General features: G+C 42.2%; 1 protein-coding gene across 2 annotated transcripts in view; it reads left to right on the forward strand.

The window, feature by feature from the left end:
- Positions 1-23,286, forward strand: part of LOC126336286 (fatty acyl-CoA reductase wat-like) — a 121,278-nt gene that overhangs the window by 7,960 nt on the left and 90,032 nt on the right. The window contains exon 2 of one of the 2 annotated variants that reach the window (XM_049999820.1): positions 14,449-14,781. In XM_049999820.1, coding sequence (XP_049855777.1) covers positions 14,488-14,781 — 294 coding nt within the window. In that variant the 5' untranslated portion in view covers positions 14,449-14,487. The remainder of the gene's footprint in view (positions 1-14,448; positions 14,782-23,286) is intronic. The other variant, XM_049999819.1, reaches the window with a different exon arrangement.

Consider the following 23,286-nt stretch of genomic DNA (forward strand, 5'->3'; position numbering starts at 1 on the left):
ACTCAGGGGCACACCTATTGTTCTCCTTTGATTGACAGGTGCTTAACCTATTGTTCTTCTTTGATTGACATGTACTTAGCCTATTGTTCTGTTAATTCGTTTTCCACATCACCTCACTTAACCTATTGTCACCCCCGCCACTCCACCACCATCCCTCAGGAATGGAGTGCTGGTGAATCTTCTTAGTGTTGGTTACCTACATCACGGGCAGGTATTCACTCAGGTACTTAACCCATTGTTCTCTTTTGACTAACAGGTCCTTAACCTACTGTTCTGTTATGTGGTTGTCCATATCACCCCCATTTCTTTAAACTACTGTACCGCCTTTGATGTCAACTTAAGTAATCAGTTATGCCTTCCCACCATTTTCTGGTACACTTTTCGAATTTCACATGCTTTTGAATGCCATTTCCGTTGCATCCTTCTTTGCCACCCACCCCCTTAAACTACTGAGTAGTTTCTTTTTAATTCCTGGCATCCTATTTGTCTTAAAATATTGTTTGTCTGTATGCGGCCGTTACCAGTTGGGTCTCATCGAGAGATTGAGAAGGTTCAAAGAAGAACGACAAGATTCCTGACTGGTTCATTTATCCATCTCGAGAGCATTACAAATCTCATTGAAAGTTTGAAGTGAAACACACTTTAGACAACACACTAAATGGAAGGGGCTGTTCACTAAATTCCAAAAGCCTATCTTCGCCGAGGATGTTGAGCATATATTATTACTGTGGTGTGTGTACTGTAAGATCTTCAGTACACACATCATCAGATTATTTGACTTGTCGCTCTAACAAAGTAGGCGAGTTTCAGCAATATGTCTCGTGGTCTTATCGTGGCATGTTTATCTCCTGCCATTAGGTCAGACGATAGAAATGCCACTTGCATGCTTAGAGTAGCAGATTGATGGTGACCAGCTTTAAGAGAACTTGATAAACTTTCACACACATTTACTAAAATAATAACAACCATAAAAATTGCTTAACTTGGTTCTGGATGCTATTTACAATTGACAATCTGATATTCGTTTGTTATTTGTACATTAATCTTATTCTCTCATATATCTCTGATAATTGACAAAAGTGTGTATACATTTATCTTCATGGCTATCTACAGGAATATGGTAATCTTATTAGGTGCATACCGAAACTTGACTATAGGCTGGTATAGAGAAATGTAGAACTCGTGCAGACTAGTACAGACTAATGCAGACCAGTACAGACTAAGGCAGACTGGTACAGACTGGTGCAGACAAATGCAGACTGACTAAGTGGAGGTCTGTACACTCGCTATAATACCTCACGCGTTCATGTATCACTGCACGAGTATGATTCGCGCGGAGATAAGGGTTCTACATTAGCAGCAATCTCATTGGCTGTGTTACATATTAATACGCGGATTGGCGGAAGCAGAATTTGGCCCATCTCTATGGCAGCGCCCTCTCGTAGTGCGGAGTCGGATGAGTGCTGCGCCTGCGCTGTTGTGCATAGCGGGGCGCGCTCTAGTGGGACTATGCGGAACTACGTACACAGCAATTACCATCAGTTTTCATATCGCGCAATGATCACCATTCAAAGATAAGGGTAATTAGAGCATGTACTGAGGTGTCCAGACAGTAATTTTTCCCTCGCGCGATCTGCGATTGAAACAGAGGAGGGAAAACATAAAGTAGTTTCTCCCACCAAACACTACTTGATGGCTAGCAGAGTATATATGTAGATGAAGATGTTTATGTAGATGGAATATAGTTTAAAAAAAAGATTGCTAATAAAAAACACATTCCGCCACCTGACACCCGACGCCGACACAAGAGATCGGGTGCAACAGCGGTGCACACTAGACTACAACGCGACCGTTCGGGTCCCACAAGGTTGAGGTGGCGGCATCGCTTTCATACTTGACACCTGAGAAATTCCTCTCGAAATACATGATCACCTAGGCACCATTTGCTGATGCTACCAGATGGGAGTGGAGACCTATTTGCAGAGCACAGACACTCCAAGGCGTGTGTGGGTCGACACCACTGCTAGAAGCAAGCCAGCGTGAACCATCCCTCTCACGCCGCTGCACCCTAAAGCGAGCAGGTGAAAGTTGCGTCTATTTTCGGGTATACAGTTACAGTTCTTAAACTGTTATACTGATGTCACAGAACTGCAAGGCGCGCTCACGCCAGACTCATATGCGAAATGCCTCTGGGCAGCATGTGTATTTACAATTGCTGACATGATACTGACGTCACAAAATAGCGCTGGGTGCATTGTACCTCATGGGACGGTACGGTCGCAGGTTCAAATCATGCCTTGGGCATGGGCGTGTGTGATGAACTTAGATTAGTTAGGTTCAACTAGTTCCAAGTTCTAAGAGACTGATGACCTCAGATGTTAAGTCCTATAGTGCTCAGAGCCATTGTTCTTGTGTCGTACAGTGTGTAATTTTTCAGCTACATTCATTGATACTGTTTCATACTGTCTGCAAAATTGTTTGTGAATAGAGTTAGCAGTAAAGTCGTTATAACTTAAAATGTCATGCATGATGTGGCAGTTTTTCACGGATCTCAGTATATATATGAATTTATGTCCCTGAATTATGTGTCGTATTATACTATAATTTCGAAGGGAAATTCAGCGGTATATGTTGATACTGTATGTTAAATGTATTGTGAATAGAGATAGTACCAGGGAAGTGATCAATTGAAACACCTTGCTTGAGGTGAGAGTTTTTCACGCAGCTCGGTTTATATGACATCATAACTCCTGAAGTATGTGTCGTACAGCATTATAATTTAGAGGTATATTCAGTCATACATGTGAATACTGTCTGCAAAACGTCTCACAAACACAGTTAGTAATGAAGCAGTAATAAACTAATACGTCATGATTGATGTGGCAGTTTTACTGCATGGACAACGGAAATGTCATGAGCAATAAACGTTTTTTTCATTATTTTGTGGAGAATGTCAGTGCGAGGACGTTTCCTTAATGCTTCAGATTGTGTGTGAAGTTTGTTGCAAGACACTGAGTTCTCTCTTTCCAAATAATGGATGTTTTTCAACACCCTGCCACCCCCCGCCGCCCTCCCCCACCCTCCACCACCCGCTCCATTGAGGGGTACATCGTTGTTACCTCCACACCGTTTCTTCAAGAGTAGAAGCCATAGGTATAGCAAGTTTGGTTGAAACCGATCCAGTGATTTACAAGGGGTTGTGAAACATACATGGGACGTTCAGTAAATTTTCCAACACATTTTTTTTTAATACAGGTGGTTTTATTCAGGATTCCTATGCACAGTATTATTATTTACTGTTTTCGTTACAAAAACCTTATTTTTCACCGTAACGTGTGCTCAAACGCGACGATCCTAAGCCACCTTCCTGGAAGTGCCTGTGCGCTTGCACAGTCCACTCTACTGGTCGACATCGGAACCAACGTCTTGCTGCATCAACAACTACCCAGCTATCCACGTACTGCTGCCGACGAAGTATATCTTTCATTGGGACAAACAGATAGAAGCTCTGTATTGTCTTCTGTTAAGTAGCGAGGAACGCAGCGTGCACAAACCTTTGAGTACCCCAAATGGTAGACGAACGTGTCAGCACTACCAACAGAGATGTTTAGTTCAGTAGCGATAGATTTGATGAGAGTGTCAGCACATCCCGACACTGCAGGAGTCACAGCTCCGTGTGGCCAGACGACAAGCGAGAGTTCGGACAGGTTCACGACATCTAGTTGCCCAACGACTCACCGTGTTTTTGTTTACTGCCATGTCTCCGTAGTCAGTCTGCAAGCACCTACGAACATCTGCGACGCTCTGGGTTTTCACCAAAAGGAATTAAATGACATATCTCTGCTTGTAAAACACCTCTATTAAGATCTCCAGTTTGAAGGCCACGTTTAGCGCCGCCACCTGCCTAAACTTCATGAAACTGTAGACATTGAAGCGGGAATATTCCACGATGTCCCTCAATAAATTCTGTATTTTTTCCACCGAACTTGGCTGAAAAAAGTGTGTTGCGTTACTTACTGAACGGCTCTTATACATTCATTTTTATCATATGTATGGATTTGTTTTAACTTTTTAACTTAAAATCTTTTGGCTTTGATTAGCCTGTTCCTCATTTTCAATTTTCTACCATTTTATTCGGAGCAATCCGTTTCTGCTTATCTTATGAAGTTAACCAGGTAAACGTTCCTATAGAACAGTTATAACGTCGAGTTTGCAACATTTTCTTTTAATTACGTGAATCACTGTCAAATAGCGTCGCTCTAAATCGGAAAGACTGCCTGAATATGTATTTTGATACATGCAGGAAATCTTTCATTTTCTTGACAGCTGAAAATGGTTCACACATTTAGCAGAAGTGTTATATACCTAACGGCACACAAATCGGAGGTGGCCCTCAGGCTGATTGGTTTTGTTTAAGAGAGAGTGGCTGCTGGCTTTGTCGTAAAGAAGTGCTTCTATCTAGTTCCTGTTGCCCTTATCTCACGGGTAGCCTTGAATGTGAACATTCTTCTCGTGCTGACTGAAACACTTTACTCAGTATTGTGGTGGAAGTGAGCAGCGGCGGAGGGTAGTCTCTGCTGCTATCCAAAATAATGAGTGCTATTAAGTTTCAAGAGACTTTTTAGCGATCTTTCGGTCAAACGATTACATTTCGGTCCCAGACAGGGTATCGCACTGACCCATCAACCGACTTCCTGACCCCCCCCCCCCCCAAAAAAAAAATCCTGTATCTGCTAAGGAATACTGACGTGTTCAAACCTTGCATTTGTGCACGTTTACACGTGAAAGGTAGTAGCAGCACAAGTGCACGCATGAGGTAAAGGAGGCCAAATAGAAAATTATTTGTGAGCAAGACAAAGTCAAAAGATGACTAAGTAAACATTTTTGCACAAAAGTAAATATTCTTTCAGGCTTTTTGGTCATGAATTCTAGTATAAATAACGCTATTTTAGAGTAACTCGCCATATGCATTCAGATTTCTGTCTCAAGAAGGCCGGAAAGTTTCCACAAGTGTTGTAAGAAAGGATGTGAGAAGGGAGGCAACGCCGAAATGTCGTATTAGGCAACTGTATGCATGACCTGGTGCGCTTCTGCATGCTATAAGTGTTTGAACTTTGGCTATGGTATCTTTTTTTTATTGAGTTTCGATTCCCCCAGAAGGGGATGTGCTGGCAACAGCGTAGCATGCCGCTCTTCAGCCTACAGAATTTGTTTTACAAAGACTAACAAAAAAGAAAAATTAATAACTGTATCTAAATATTCATAAATATGCTTCGTAAGCAGACCGCGAAGCGTCAGAGCTACACTCACGACCCCTGCACTTCCCTGTGGTTCAGCTTTTTCACGCTAGAGGACATAATTCTACGCTTTACTTGGGTGCCCCATCAAGTGCAGATGTTTCATATTTTCATTAAATCGAAAAAAGAACTGTTTTAGCGTCTTATTTATAAAACATTAATTTGGAATTTTCCATTATGTCAAGACATTAATCTTCTCAAACTCAAAGAATGTTTCTTGTAATGAATTACACAATTTATGTAACCTGACAAGCGATTGCTTCCCACGATATCATTGGACACGTAGCATTTTAAATCAACATGTCATGTACATTTACCATTTGCACTTTGCTTCTCCACAACATACTGTAAGTTGTACATTGTACCTGTACTTCTATATACATATGCCTTGTATTTCACCTACTGTTGCATACGATGTTACTATGTCCATCATGCCCACCCGGTTAGCCGACGGTCTAACGTACGGCTTTCTTGAGCGGGAAGGAGCGCTTGGTCCACGGCACGAATCCACCCGGCGGACTTGTGTCGAGGTCCGGTGAGCCGGCCACTTTGTGGATGGGTTTTAGCCGGTTTTCCACCCGCCTCGGCGAATGCGGGCTGGTTCCTCTTCTTCCTCAGCTACGCTATGTCGGCCACTGCTGCGCAAACAAGTTCTCCACGTCCGCGTACACCACCATTACTATACCACGCAGACATAGGGGTTACACTCTCCTGGTGTGAGACGTTCCCTTGAGGGCCCACCGGGGGCCGAACCGCACGATAGCCCTGGGTTCGGTTTGGGACGGCGGAGGGGTGAAGTGGACTGCGGTAGTCGTCGTGGGGTTGTGGACCACTGCGGCTACGGCGGGTACGGAGCCTCTCCGTCGTTTCTAGGTCAACATATCATAACATGTCTATCATACATATGACATTTATTACAACCATTTCAAAATGACCACCATAAACGCCAAAGTCGGTCCTGGACGCAGCAATGTTCTCAACAGTAGCTCGAGCGGTTTTCTATCTACAAATCAAAAAATGGTTCAGGACACAAAGTGGCGTCTAGATCTACATTTATATCAATTTCCACTGTGGGGTATGCAATAATTTGCTGTGATAGCAGGAAGTATATTACCACTTCTGCGACTCAAAATTTTGCTGACCTCTCTCTAAGAAATACTTCTAGTAATTTGCTAATAAAGGGCAGATACTAAAATCTTTGTTTTCATGAAAATAGCTCTACTGTTTACATTTTCATATATAACAGAGGTGGTATACATCGTCAAGGATGAATTGTTTCTCTTAAAGTAGCAACTCCAAAACAAGTTGGCATTTGAATACATAAAGCTGTTTGTAGTTAAATTGACTAGCTTTTTCTTCTTCTGATAATGTATGTGGCTCCTTGGTTGTGATGAAGTCTTAACTGTATCTGTAATGGTCAGCCGTAGATTATGAGGACGGCGACGGACGCCGCGCAGAGTTCATAAATGCGTAACCGACATTTTTGTCAAATAATTTGTTTACTAAGCTGGATAATAGCACGATTGTCTAAAGTGATTCAAACTATGCTGTGGGCTCCATATTATTACGCATAGGATTTACGTCTATATTCATACTCCGGAAACCACTGAAGAGCATAACAGTTATTAGGGTTTCTTCCCGTTCCATTCACATAGGCCTCTTGGGCATGGGAAGAATCACTTTTTAAATGCTTCTCTGCTCTAATTAATCAGATCTTGTCCTCAAGATCGTTACGGAAATTATAAGTAAAGAGGTATAATGTATTCGCTGAAGCATCGATTAAAGGTGATTTTCGAAACTTTGCAAGTATGCTTTGACACTATTGTTCGGTAGTAAAGCATATTTACCGTTTTTAATATACTTCACTCTTAATTTTCTCCTGCCACAGCACAGATAGCGTTAGTGTAACATTCTGGATCTTAATTCTCTTTATTTCCAAATAAATAACCCTGCCTCCAGAACTGAAGGTCATACATCCCACTGATTGTAAATGATGAATGGTACAAGTAGTGCGAAGTATGTGTGCCATTTTATTATCTATTAACTCAAATACGCTTCAAGTTCAAGTCTGCTAACAAACATAACAAAAACTGTTTTTACTCTTTTTCTAGACTGATTTATTGCACATAACCATTATTCTCGTCCAGCACTTTCCTTGTTTGACGTACCCGCATAATGATGAGGCTGTGGAAGATTCCCGCCATCCCACAGTTCCCCCTCCCCCTCTTCACAAATGCTGAGATTTAAAAGTATATTAAGGTTTTCACAGTTTTTAAAAATTGCTTAAATCATTATCACATTATACTAATGAAGACAATAATAAAATCAGGCGAAGTAGCTGTTCCGTTCAGGAATATAGACGTGTGTGAATAGTCGTAGTGAAGACTCTACTCCGTCTATTATCCCTGATCTCTACCTACTGTTAACTTTAGTTCTGTTAACAGTGCAACAGAACTTGCTTGCAGCTTATTCCTTTAGGTATACTTTTACACTGTTCTATCATTACGTAAATAGTTACTTAGAAAATTTTATAGATTTGATAGTGGCATTGTCTTCCCTTTCTGTCAATTGATCATCTGCAGAGCACTCTTCGCTGCACGGAATCGCTAACGGCATTGTGAAATGCTCTTATGATTGTGGCTTATTTTGCTGCCTAGGTGGCAGAGTTCCTTAGTTTCATCTACTTCGTGACCAGCAATCCTGATGTTAATTTTCTCGTAGTTGTTACTTCTTCCAATCCCCTTGTTTCGATTTCCTCTCAATTCATATTTATTAGATTGTTCATTTCGTTCAGCAGACCCTGTAATTATTCTTAAGTTTCACTGATACTGAGTATAGCAAAGTCATCAGAAATCCTGTCACACTGAATTTTGATTTCAGACTTAAACCTTTTTTTTTTTTATTTCCGTCATTACTTCTTCGACGAAGAGATTGAACAGTAGGGGCCGAAGTCTACATCTCTATCTTACACCCATTTTAATCCGAGTTCTTCGTTCTTGGTCTTCCACACGTACTCCCTCTTGGTTCTCGTAGATGTGGTGTATTACCTATCTCTCCCTGTAGCATACCCATATTTTCCTTACAATTTTCAACATCTTGCTCTATTTGACATTGTCGAACGATTTTTCCAGGTTGACAAATCCTACGAACATGTCTTGGTTTTCCTTTAGTCTCGCTTTCATTATCAGCCGCCACAACAGAATTGCTTCTTTGTGCCTTTATCTTTCGTAAAACCAAATTGAAGGTCATCTAACAAATTTTTAATTTCCTTTACTATTCGTCCGTGTATTATACTTATCAGCAACTTGGATGTAAGCTGATTGTGGGATAGTTCTCGCACTTGTCAGCTCTTGTAATCTCGAAACTTTGTGGATCATATTTTTCCGAAAGTCCGATGGTATATAGCCAGATTCATACATTCTACACACCAACGTAAATAGCCTTTTTGTTGCCATTTCCCCATTGATTTTAGAAATTCCGATGGAATGTTATCTATCGCTTCTGCCTTATATGATATTAAGTCTTCGAAAGGTCTTTCAAATTATGATTCTAGTTCTCGATCCCCTAACTCATCTCTATTGACTCCTATTTTTTCTTCTATTACATCAGAAAAATCTTCCCCCTCATGGAGACCTTCAATGTAGTTTTTCTACCTATCTGCTCCTTCCACTGTATTTAACAGTGGCATTCCCATTTCACTCTCAATGTTGCATCCTTCCTTTTAAATTCTCCGAAGGTTGTTTTGACTTTCCTATATGCTGAGTCAGTCCTTCCGACAATCATTTCCTTTCCTAATTCTCCACATTTTTCAGGCAGCCATTTCACCTTAAATTCCCTGCACTTCATTCCGCAGCGACTTTTATTTATGTTTTCTTGAATTTCCCTGGACATTTTTGTACTTCCTTCTTTCATCGATCAAGTGAAATATTTCTTCTGTTATTGGTGGTTTTTTCGCTTTACCCTCTGTACACCTATAATTTTCTTTCCAAGTTCTGTGATTGCCCTTTTGAAGATGTCCATTCCTCTTCAACTAAACTGCCTAGTGAGCTATTTCTTATTGCAGTATCTAGAGCTTCAGAGAACTTCAAACATATTTCCTCATTCATTAGTACTCCCGTACCCCACTTCTTTGCGTATTTATTCTTCCTGACTAGTCTCTTAAACTTCAGCCCACTGTTCATCTGCTAAACTGCGATCAGAGTCCATGTCTGGTTCTGGGTATGCCTTACAATCCAGTATCTGATTTCAGAATCTCTGCCTGACCGTGTTGTAATCTAACTGATATCTTCCTGTAGCGCCCGGTCTTTTCCAAGTATACTCCTCTTGTGATTCTTGAACACAGTATTCGCTATTACTAGCTGAAATTTGTTGCAGAACTTAATCACATTTTCTCTGCTCTTATTCCCAGTAGCCAGAACGTGCATCTTCGAGGGCCCTCTTCTACTCCTCGCCTTCTAATCTCATTCCAGCCCCCAGGACTATTAAAATTTGCCCAGGCGATGTAGTGCAGTAAATAAACAAAACCAGTAGGCCGTTTAATGAACGTATTGTCTTACGTTAAGTTATTACTAACCCGTAATACGCAAAACGTAGAACACAGAACTCTTTCTGTTGTCGCAACACCACTTTTATTAGAACTGAAGTAGGCGCACCCTGCTGCCACCTAGCGGGAACCACGTAAAACTCGACAGTTTGCTCTTACCAACAGTATGTCGTTCACGCACATATCTCAGATAATATAATAGTTATAATTTTTTTTTAAATAAGTTTTAATTTTTGATACATCTGGCATATGCAACTGATGTGAATTCCAGCTGTTCGATTAGAATTGTCCTGTGCTCCTATATTTCAAAAGCGATGGTGGTAGGATACCATTGTGCTCCCGTGAGCACGTGCCTTCTCACATGCGTATCACAGAAAAATGGTTCAAATGGCTCTGAGGACTATGGGACTTAATATCTGAGGTCATCAGTCCCCTAGAACTTAGAACTACTCGAACCTAACTAACCTGAGGACATCACGCACATCCATGTCCAAAGCAGGATTTCAACCTGCGACCGTAGCGGTCGCGCAGTTCCAAACTGAAGCGCCTAGAACCGCTCGGTCACTCCGGCTGGCCTGTATCACAGACAAGATACGTATTTAATCTTGTATAGAAAGAAGCCACCATATATCTGGCCGGACATGGGGGTTGCACCCCTTTACCATCCTCCACACCTACAAATCCTTAATCTGTCCCATCCTCTGTTATGCCAGTAGCCACAGTGGTCCACAACCCCACGACGACTACCGCAGTCCACTTCACCCCTCCGCCGTCCCAAACCGAACCCAGGGCTATCGTGAGGTTCGGCCCCCGGTGGGCCCTCAAGGGAACGTCTCACACCAGGAGAGTGTAACCCCTATGTCTGCGTGGTATAGTAATGGTGGTGTACGCGGACGTGGAGAACTTGTTTGCGCAGCAGTGGCCGACATAGCGTAGCTGAGGAAGAAGAGGAACCAGCCCGCATTCGCCGAGGCGGGTGGAAAACCGGCTAAAACCCATCCACAAAGTGGCCGGCTCACCGGACCTCGACACAAGTCCGCCGGGTGGATTCGTGCCGTGGACCAAGCGCTCCTTCCCGCTCAAGAAAGCCGTACGTTAGACCGTCGGCTAACCGGGTGGGCATGATGGACATAGTAACATCGTATGCAACAGTAGGTGAAATACAAGGCATATGTATATAGAAGTACAGGTACAATGTACAACTTACAGTATGTTGTGGAGAAGCAAAGTGCAAATGGTAAATGTACATGACATGTTGATTTAAAATGCTACGTGTCCAACGATATCGTGGGAAGCAATCGCTTGTCAGGTTACATAAATTGTGTAATTCATTACAAGAAACATTCTTTGAGTTTGAGAAGATTTATGTCTTGACATAATGGAAAATTCCAAATTAATGTTTTACAAATAAGACGCTAAAACAGTTCTTTTTTTCGATTTAATGAAAATATGAAACATCTGCACTTGATGGGGCACCCAAGTAAAGCGTAGAATTATGTCCTCTAGCGTGAAAAAGCTGAACCACAGGGAAGTGCAGGGGTCGTGAGTGTAGCTCTGACGCTTCGCGGTCTGCATACGAAGCATATTTATGAATGTTTAGATACAGTTATTAATTTTCGGATAAGTTTAAAGGAAATTATCCACAACAAGACGGCAAATGTCCGATATATTCATGCTATTGAGTATGCATTTTCGTTTAGTGTCTTTTCTTCGATTATTTCAGACGTGTCTATTAATGTAATTCTTCGCATATGTCCATTTAGTATCACTTCTTTATTATGTGCAGAGTTATGAGATTGTTTTCGATACCGTGAACCATGTGACTCTCTTGTACCGTGTGAGTTTCGAAGGTGGATTTATTTCCTGTTTTTTTCCTCCTTTTTAATTCTGCGTGTTCCTTTAGTCGCATTTTAAAATTCTCTCTCGTTTGTCCAATGTAATCCTTGCATTACGTTAATGTCGTGTAGTAAAAGGGGTAAAAGTGAACTATTTTACGATTTTTATGAAATCTAAAATGTTACATTTACTCTTTTGTAATTTGGAAGTCACGAATACGTCAAGGCATAAATTCATTAAATTCTTTTTAACCCTGAAAATGCTTAGAATGTAATTATTTGCAGAGGCTTTATGATTTTGAGACATGCTTGTTTCTAACGATTTCATTGGGCACGTAAAACTTTAACTGAATATAAACAGTACCTTTATCATTTGTATGTTGCTTGTGTACAGCATAATGTAAGTTCTATACTATGCCAGTACTTTTATTACACGTATGCCTTCTTTTTCCTCTTATATTATGTACAATTTTTATAGGGGATAAACAATAAAAAACCAACAGACTACAAGTTCAAATGGCTCTGAGTACTATGGGACTTAACATCTGTGGTCATCAGTCCCCTGGAACTTAGAACTACTTATACCCAACTAACCTAAGGACATCACACACATCCATGTCCGAGGCAGGATTCGAACTGGCGGCCGTAGCGGTCACGCGGTTCCAGACTGAATCGCCTAGAACCGCACTGCCACATCGGCAGGCGACAAACTACAGGGAGGGATTCCTGGCAGTGGTCCAGAAATGCATCATTGCCACAGTAGATGGCGCTGATGTATCGTGTGCTCCTTGTTTGTTAAAAGCAGCGTACTATGAGCAGCAGAATGATCCTGTGTTCACGCCGAGAAAAAGCAAAGATGGTGTTTGTGTATGGCCAAGCAGACGGAAACCGTCGGTCGACAGGCAGTATGGTTATACCTAAACAAGTACTCTCACAGACAGCAGCCACATCACGCAAGATTTCAAGTCCTTATAGGGCGTTGGTTGATCGTGGATCCTTCTAGACAGACAAACGTGCAGGGAGGCGGCGGACTGTGTGCGCATCAGATTTGGACGGCCGGATCCTATTGTGTGCTGAAACGAACACTGGAACAAGCTGCAGGCAAGTGGCCCACCAACATGGTGTGAGCAAAAGTATGATCTTATGTACCCCTACCACTTTCAACGAGGATTATCAGCAGCGGCTTCACTCTACTAGCATGATTTTGTCGATGGTTTTTGAACCAAACAGTCATAGTTATGGGATTTCTGTCGTCAGTCGCCTTTACCGACAAAGCATTCTTTACCAGAACAGGCATTGTCAGTCTGCAGAATCGTCATCTTTAGGCTACAAAAAATCCTCGGGGAGTAGTTGAGGCGTCTAACCAGCATCAATTCAGTATCAATGTGTGGGCAAGGATTCATAGCGACCACATAATTGGATCGGTTGTCATTCCAGTTTCTCGTCAGAGGAACGTACCAGGACTTCCTGCGGAATTCTATGCCTGAGCTGTTTGAGGATGTCCCTTTGGCTATACGACAGGTTATGTCGTTTCTGAATGACGGAGCGCCACCCCACTTCTGCATTACATTGTGCCTACACCCAAACAACATCCTCCTTGGACGTTGCATACGACGTGGAGGCCTTGTAGCATGTCCTGCGAGATCACTGGACTTAAACCTCTTGGATTCTTTACCTTTTGGGGTTCCTTAAAAGCGATGCGTATACTGAAACAGTTACTGGTGTGTATACCCTGCAATACTTTGTACACAACACCTGTGACGTTATTCGAACAGAAAGTTAAAGAGTGCGGCAATCCATGGTACGACATGTGAATGCATGCACTGCATCCCTTGGAGGCCATATGAAGCATCTGTTGTGACGTGGTCGCGCTACAGCTCTATACTGTGCCCCGGAACGATTTGTTGTCGTTGCACGCACACCGTCCATTTCCGGGTACATGTTGCTAGGACCATTTCTCCTCCGTTTGCACTCAGGAATCCGTCCCTGCAGTTTGTCGGTTTTATTAATTATCACCCTGAATATCTGAAATATTTATAGCAGTTATTAGAAACACCTGAAACGGACAAATACCAAGGCGGAACCAGTAGTTGACTCAAGAAAGTTCTGAAGAGTAAATGGAGCGATTTTTTATAAAGGGGGTAGGACGTCAAAAGGTCTGACCAGGATCAGGAGAGGCACCACATGACATTTTATTTTCTACTGTCTATACTTTTACAAATAAATTCGTAAAACTTTGTCTGGATGATCAGGAAGGATTAAGGATTCACACTCATAGCAGTGGAAGTGCAAAATCATAACAAAATAAAATCCTTACTGGTCATGCTGACAAAGTTATAAGAATTTATTTGTAAAAGTATTGACAGTAGAATATAAAATGTCGTGTGGTGCCTCTTCTGCTCCAAGTCGGGCCTTTCGACGTCCTACCCCCTTTACGTAAAGAAATCACACCACTACACATGACTAGTAACTATTTATAAACGTAAGCTTCCGCGGCCATTGTCACAGTCAATAATTTTTTTCTATGTTTGTGACCGCATTGGCTACCGATGTTTTGGTCACATTTGCAAGTGACCTTCTTTAGGGTGCAACAAGGACCGAATCTTTCGTTGTTTTTCATACTGACAATGCAGTCAAAAACACAGGAAAATTTTATAGATAGTAAGTAGTCGTTCTGAAACTTCCTGGCAGATCAAAACTGTGTGCCGGGCAGAGACTCCAACTCGGGACCATTGGCTTTCGCGGGCAAGTTCTCTACCAACTAGTCGTCCAGTTTGTGGTTTTTCCAGCTGCAGAACCGTGGAGTGGCAGAATGCCGTGCTGCGAGATCCACCCCCGCGTGATGACGCCAGAGGACGAGGAGAGGGAGCTGGAGGAATTCCCCGTGGAATGGCTGCCGCCAGAGAAGTTGCAGAGGAGCAGCGAGGTGGCGGCCTTCTACAACGGGGCCTCCGTCCTCCTCACGGGCGCCACCGGCTTCATCGGCACCCTCGTACTCGAGAAGCTGCTGCGCTCCTGCCCCGGAGTGTCCGCAGTCTACGTGCTCGTCAGGGACAAGAAGGGCGTACCTCTGCGAGAGCGACTGCGTTCTCACCTGGAGAAACAGGTAACAGCGAGCTGGTTCAAATGGCTCTAAGCACTATGGGACTTAACATCTGAGGGCATCAGTCCCCTAGACTTAGAACTACTTAAACCTAACTTATCCTAAGGACATCACACATCCGTGCTCGAGGCAGGATTCGTACCAGCGACCGTAGCAGCCGCGTGGCTCCTGACTGAAGTACCAAAACCTCTCCACCACAGCGGCCGACGTAGCACCGAGCCTAAGGCCATAACGTGGTATACTGCACCAGAAAACTGCTACACTCAATACTCTCAATAACAAAATAAATTGCCACTCGATAGTATCCAAATACACTACTGGCACTACACCACGAAGATGACGTGCTACAGACGCGAAATTTAAACGAGAAGATGAAGATGCTGTGATATGAAAATGATTAGCTTTTCAGAGCATTCACACAAGGCTGGCGCCGGTGATGGTACCTACAACGTGCTGACATGAGGAAAGTCTCCAACCGATTTCTCATACACAAACAGCACTTGACCGGCGTTACCTGGCGAAACGTTGTTGTGATGCCTCGTGTAAGGAGGTGAACTGCGTACCATTACGTTTCCGACTTTGATAAAGGTCGGATTGTAGTCTATCGCGATTGCGGTTTATCGTATCGCGACATTGCTGCTCGCATTGGTTGAGATCTAATCACTGTTAGCAGAATATGGAATCGGTGGTTTCAGGAGGGTAATACGGAACGTCGTACTGGATCCTAACAACCTCGTGTCACTAGCAGTCGAGATGAATGGCATCTTATCCGCATGGCTGTAGAAGATCGTGCAGCCAGGTCTCGACCCCGGAATCAACAGATCGGGACTTTTGCAAGACAACAACCATCTATACGAACAGTTCGACGACATTTGCAGCAGCAGCGACTATCAGCTCGGAGACCATGGCTTTGTTTATCCTTGACGCTGCACCACAGATACGAGCGCCTGCGATGGTGTACTCAACGACGAACCTGGGTGCACGAATGGCAAAACGTCATTTTCTCGGATGAATGCAGGTTCTGTTTACAGCATCATGATGGTCGCATCCATGTCTGGCGACGTCGCGGTGAACGCACATTGGAAGCGTGTATTCGCCATCGCCATACTGGCGTATCACCAGGACTGACGGAATGGGGTGCCATTGGTTACACGTCTCGCTCACCTCTTGTTCGCATTGACGGAACTTTGAACAGTGGACGTTACATACCAGATGTGTTACTACCCGTGGCTCTAGCCTTCATTCGATCCCTGCGAAACCCTACATTTCAGCAGGATATTGCACGACCGCATGTTGCAGGTCCTGTGCGGGTCTTTCTGGATACAGAAAATGTTCGACTGTTGCCCTGGCCAGCACATTCTCCAGATCTCTCACAAATTGAAAACCTCTGGCCAGTGGTGGCTCAGCAACTGGCTCGTCACAATAAGCCAGTCATTACTCTTCTTGATGAACTGTGGTATCGTGTTGATGCTGCATGGGCAGCTGTACCTGTACAGCCACCCAAGTTCTGTTTGACTCAATGCCCAGGCGTATCAAGGTCGTTATTACGGGCAGAGGTGGTTCTTCTGGGTACTGATTTCTAAGGATCTATGCACCCAATTTGTATGACAATGTAATCACATGTCAGTTCTAGTATAATATATTTGTCTAATGAATTCCCGTTTATCATCTCCATTTCTTCTTGGTGTACCAATTTTAATGGCCAGTAGTGTAGAATGTCAGCTCGTGTATGTGTTGGCAAATACTAATGATCTACAAAAGTTGTCAAAAGAAAGCCTTAAAATTGGGTACATCTGTAACCACCCATTGATGGGATAATACGTTAGGTGACGCAATAACGTCAAGGGCGCGATCAGGCAGGGCTGACTCCCCTCAGTCACAGGTTGATTGGTTGGAGATGCCCTACTCTGTGCGCAAAGACGCTAATTTTTGTCATTGCCAATGAAGCATTTACTGTTCCACGTTACACTGTGTCTCCATTCACGTCAGTGAGCAGTGGCAGCGGCGGGCACGGCCAACAACCATGCACACCGTGCCATTTCGACCACAGCAGCGGTATAGGCAGGTACTCAATATTGTTGACTTTAGTTATCCTTCTTTGCTCCAGAGTAGGCCACACCGAGAGTTCTTCCACTTAATATGCTCTTTACATTACTCCTCAGAGTTTAGCTCACTGAACAGGTTATTTTACTATTATTTTCGTTTTATTAGTCATTACTTATACAATAGCGTCATCTTTTCCCTAAACGTAGCCCACTCGTACTCAAGTTTATTGTCTCGTTTCCTCCTCACACAGTTAGGAACATATTATTTTTATACTTTGATAACTATTTCTTATTCGCTACTGGTAATCCAGCTAACAGGTGCCTCATGACGTGTTGATCCTAAACGACATACAGGTTTTCGTCCAATGAAGATGGAGATTACGCAAATCGCCATTAGAACCACTAGAGTTCTGAAAATTGTGACACTTCCAGTCACGACATCGTGAGGCTGACTATTACGATAGTGTTACACATGCTGGAGCATCAGTTCTGCTGACATTCGACCCTACTGTGATGCTACTACATCCTCACATGAATGTAGGAAATTCGGGCACAAGGTATCACTCAAATGGTTCAAATGGCTCTCAGCACCATGGGAATTAACTGCTGAGATTACCAGTCCCCTAGAACTTAGAACTACTGAAACCTAACTAACCTAAGGACATCACACTCATCCATGCCCAAGGCAGGATTCGACCCTGCGACCGTAGCGGTCGCGCGTTTCCAGACTGTGTCGCCTAGAAACGCTCGGCCACACAAGCCGGCGATATCATTCAGCCAGGTTAAATTCTGACCTGACAATAGATACAATGTCTTCTGCCGCCTATACAAAACTGGCTGTGCCTAATTAGTAGTAGTTGTACCAGTGGCTGTAGCCAGGAGACAGTATTTCATGACCACTAATTATTATCCTGCCATTCTGAAATTCCATTCTACACATTCCCATTGGATTTCCATGTTCATAGCAGTTTATCACATCTGGGCAAAAATCGCATGCATGCCCACTCAGCGTATATACTGCTCCTGCCCCGAAGAGGTGTATGACAACCAAGAGGGTCACACTCATCATCGACGCAGCTGGTAATACGTCACCTGGTAGAAAGGAACCTGTGACTTCCTCGTCTTTAAAAAAAATTAATGATTACGGTTAACCATGTAATGAAAACACTGGCATTATCCCTGTCTCCCAATTCTAAACATTATCAAAACTTCCCCCAAGATATACAATTCATCATAAAACAAACAATAAACCCATAACACCCCAAACGAACAACATAAAACACATTACTATGCTACACTATGATGATGCCTAAGCGCATCAGGTAGTTTGTGTGATCTCTTCTGTTTCTTCCGCTTTTCAAATTGGGATCCTGGGCTGATGGCAACACAGGCAATTGTGGAAAAGTATCTATAGCTACTTCATATGGCTTCATTCATCCCACAACGTCAATGGCAAGTTAACATTGACAAGTAGTGTCATTTCTATGAGCTGATGTTGTCCTTTGTATCAGGTCAAAAATTTTCTGGTCCTACCCTTATGTGTGTACGGATTTATTACTTAAACCCACTGACCTATTTGGTAGTGAATGATCTACCTAAATGTTATCCTGGTCGTTTTAACGCTTGATCATTTGTATTCGCTTTTTTCACTCTCTGTCAAATATCACGTAAGATTTACGAAGATGTATTCACTGAAAGCCCGATTCTTCCATTCCCAGGCTTCACTACAAGAAAGGGGGAATGCATTTTCCTGCTGTACACCACCTAAGCGCATCAGGTAGTTTGTGTGATCTCTTCTGCTTCTTCCGCTTTTCAAATTGGGATCTTGGGCTGATGGTGACACAGGCAATTGTGGAAAAGTATCTATATTGTGACAGACCAGTCACACTATTAATTTTAGAGTTTTACTGAGAAGTGACGACTGGAAGACAAACATCCCAGTGGTCATAATAGGTATTCAGAAGAGGACTTACCATCCTTGCCATTCGGCAATGCTCACATCCAACACTTGCAAAACTCAAACCTTTATACTTAAATTATTGGTGTTACTATGCTTTTTCCCAGATTTATGTACCTCCTCATAATCAAAATCGCTTAGTTTCAAAGCCCACCATGCCAACTTATTCAGTGGATACTATAGGCCCAGTAACCACTTAGTCTGTTACAACAACAAACTTTATGCCATATAAGTAAAAACACAAGCACTTCACGCCACAAATACCCATAAACACATCTTTCTCTGTCATAGAATAATTCTGCTCCATTTTATTCTGTCGTCTTGATGGTTATGCTACAAGATGTTCTTTACCATCCAAATGCTGACAGAGAAAACATCCAGCCTCTAGATTACTTGCATGACATGATAAAATAAATTTCGTACTAAAATCTGGAAATGCCAATACTATACTCCCTGTTAATGCCTGTTTTAAATTCTGATACACAGTTTCACAGTCACATGATCACTGAAATGTCACTTCTTTGCCCAACACCATAAACAACGATTCAGGAATTTCAGCAAAGTAGTTACAGAGCCCAAAAAACGTCTGAAGCTGTTTTGTTACCTGTGGTGGCATAAAATCACAGACTGCGTAAATGGAATTTGGATGAGTTTTGACATCCTCCTGCTTAACCATATGACCTACGTAATCCATCTGCGTTGCTGTAAAGTGATATTTATCGATATCCAGCATCAATGATACTATGAACAACCTCATGAGAACTTCCTCCAGCCTCTGCACATGCTCTCCCACATTCTTACAAAATATAATGATATCACTGAGATGAACCGTCTACTTTTTTGGTTTCACTCGTCTGAGTTCTCTGTCTAGTAGATTATGGAAGGTAGTCGATGCATTCTTAAGACCAAATGACATTCGACAGCATTGATAATGGGCCTAAGGTACTGTAAAAGTGGTCTTCGGATGGTCCTGAACCACTCCCAACTGATGACAGCCACTTCTCACACTGACCCATGTTGTCCAGAGTCACCGTCGTATTTGGTGTTGTATATGCATCTCTAATAGTCATTGCCTTCAGGTAGCAGTAATCATGACAAAACGTGCATTAGTTCGTGCCATCTGATGATGCTATGACAGTGGCGACGCTTGTACCCTGAGGCGATGTAACACTAGCAGTTCTGATTCCCAGCTAAAACAAGATTCCTCTGAGTTCAACAGTGTACTGCAAACGGCCAGTTTTTACATGATATTTGCTTAGAAAGTCAAGTCGCAAGATCACACAGTATCTCTCACTGAAATGTGACAACTCCTCCACGTTGTTCTGAAAATTCCTTGCTCCAGTAGTGAAACTGAGCACTGTCGATCCCTCATGAAGCTACATTATTGTGACCCATTCCATGTAATTTATATCGAGGAGTCCAAATTAGTTACCGACATACGAGTCGCTCCATTCCATTAACTACGCTCTCGAGGCAACACTCCACCACTGCAGTGGCTTTTTCGGTGTTCTGTTTTACTGGGAACGCCAGCCGACGGTTGAGGAATTCCCATTGGCATTTAATGAACACTATCAATTCTGATTATTACTGTGAACTCAAGCGCCTAATAACCCGCTACCGCACATCTTTAACACCAGGGTCGCCACACAGTTTCTTCATGTGGCGAGAGAACAGAGATTTACAAACTCGGACGAAGAAAATATCCCATCTATCCCAACCCCTTCCTCCAGTTTTGTAACCACTATAACAGCAGAATGTGGATATTCATCCCTCACACTGCTGAACATATCCACTAGCAATCCTATCCCAAACACACCAACGTCCTGTTTTCAACTGCTTCCTAAATAAATTTTCCCACATCCACATTCTGCGTTAATTCATAGGTATGAGCGTTGACTTCACTGACTTTATCCTAAAATGCCTCAATTGACTCCTTATGTTTCTGTGACAGACTATTAAGCAACTCCCTGAAAAATCTTTCTCTGTCTCCTTTTTTTCCCCCCAATGTATATTCCAATCCTAAAGTGCCTCAACTTCTGTACTTTATCCAGTCTTTCATGGTACATAACGTATGATAATGATTCACCAACCAAATGTAGCCTGGCCATATTCAAACATGTTTCATCGAACCAATTCCCTATCTAAGCGGCAGCCTTTAAATCATTAACAGAATCAACGCGAGGAATGTATACAGGAAATAGCACCTTTGCCCCTACTGGCTCAACTTGCCTATGCACATGTATGGAGGCTGTTCGCCCACTTGCTGTGCAATATGGCGCTTTATTTTTGCAGTTCAGATACTTGCTTCTACAGGGCTTCAGTCGTCTTCTGTGCACTCGCTACTCATGTTTCCGGCATTTGTGAAACCTCCAACCAATTACACAACAGAAAAATTACAGCACTGCACACAAATATTATGCAGAGTTCACTAGTCCTTACGTCCTACTGTAGCCCAACGAGATTTAGAACACAGTCCTGTTCATGTAGCCATTTGTTATTTTATACGTGCTAGATGTACATAGTACAGGTTTCTCCCAGTAAAAATTTCTATACACATAACCTATACTGCAGTATACTACGCATGCTTTCATTGCTTAGTCACATGATTGAGGGATCATGGGAGCTGCATGAAGGGATAGTGGAGTTTGGTGTCGGGATGGGAATTTAAGAAGGGTAGATGGTAGGGCACTGTGTTCTTGAACTGTTGAATTTATCTCTGTCTTCTATCATAGTTTTTAGTTATTTTTTATTGTGCTGTTTATCTCGAGGTCTATATTAGTTTTGTGCTTTCTGAAGATGTTACTATTCGTGTGAGTGAGTTGGTTGTGCACTGTAATGACGTGTGTTTTGTGGTGTGAGTTGCATTCTGTGCGTTTTTTATTTGTTAATCTATTTGGTCTGTCATTAATTTTGCTGTCTTCAGTCTGTATTTTCTTTATATTGGTATCATGCAGTCTCTGTACTATGTCTCCGCTTTATCAATTGTTTTGTTCCTTGCTGATTATCATTCTTCTGCATAGTCCTTTTTTCTTAGAGGTGTTTTGCGCAGGCTCGTTGTTGTTTATTGAGAATGTTGGTGGTTAGATTTCTGGTTAATTGTTATCCTGTATTTGAAGCCATTGTGAATATTTGTGGACCGTGACTGTCTCAAAAAATATGTAACGGGTTTTATTCACCGCTACCAGTTACACAATTTGTTAACTAATGTATTATTTATTTAATGTGCAACATGATTCGAGGGTATACCTTATAATCAGGCTATATGGCATTATAGAAACAATTTCGCAGTAGGATCGTGCAGATGTTAAACAGTCTTTTCATAAATGCTGTGGTTCTCCTGTGGAAGAAGAGAAAACCTAGTAAGACGCGATGTCACTTTGGAAGCTGGACTGCTGTTTGCATGAAAATGTTTTGTAACTGTCACTCATTTTGTTCTTATAACATGGCAGTCTCGTTGTGATGACCTGAGGTGTTTCATTTCTGTGTCTGTCCTGGCTTTCTTGATCAATTTGTAATGTATTTCGTCAACCTACGTCTGTCATACGATAACAAGACATGCAGAAGAAATTGCAAACTTCTAACACCACACAGATTAACAGTCAAGTCGAAACCAGCTGTATATTGACCACCATCTTGACCACTGCACTACAGATGTGTTTTTGTGATCGTGTTTGTAAGTTACTGGTACGTGTGTGATATTTGTGGTGACCAAGAAAGGAAAGAGAGCCACAGAAATGGAAACACCTAAACTCCTCACAATGAGACTGGCACGCCATACGAACAAAGTGAGTGACTGTTACAAAACATTTTCATGCAAATATCAGACCAGCTTACAAAGTGACTTCGCACTTACAAGGATTTCCCTTCTTCCACATGATAACCACAGCATTTATGAAAAGGCTCTTTAACATCTGCTTAATCCTATTGCGAAATTGTTTACTATGCCATATAGCCTGATGATGAGGTATACCCTCGAAACATGTCACACAATAAATAAAAAAGCATTAGTTAACAATTTTTGTGACTGGTAGTTGTACTCAAAAACCTTTACATATTTTTTGAGACAGTCACGGTCGAAACATAGTCAAAATAATGTTTTTTTAAAAAAACAGACATCAGGATCACTTCTGTTACCAACAACAACTTAAAAAAGTAACTGGTACATGACATATCACATCCTGAAGAGAAACTGAACAAATAAGGAATTTATAAATTTACGTGCAGTCATTGCAATACATATTATATTGGCAAAATGGCAATAAATTTTAAAACGAACTTTAAGGAACACATTGACTGTTTCAGACTTGGCAAACCTTATAATCAGCTACAGCGAAACATATAAATGAAGTAGGACACTGTGTTACAATAGACAACATAGTACAACATAATTTAGAAAAGAGCTGGAAAACGTACATCTTGGAAGAAATAGAAATATTCATCCATATTCACATGGGGAATAACGAGACTGACTGAAATGACAGACTTCAAAAATTCACATTTCTTCTC

Source organism: Schistocerca gregaria, chromosome 2 (genome assembly GCF_023897955.1).
Source record: "Schistocerca gregaria isolate iqSchGreg1 chromosome 2, iqSchGreg1.2, whole genome shotgun sequence".
NCBI lineage: Eukaryota > Metazoa > Arthropoda > Insecta > Orthoptera > Acrididae > Schistocerca > Schistocerca gregaria.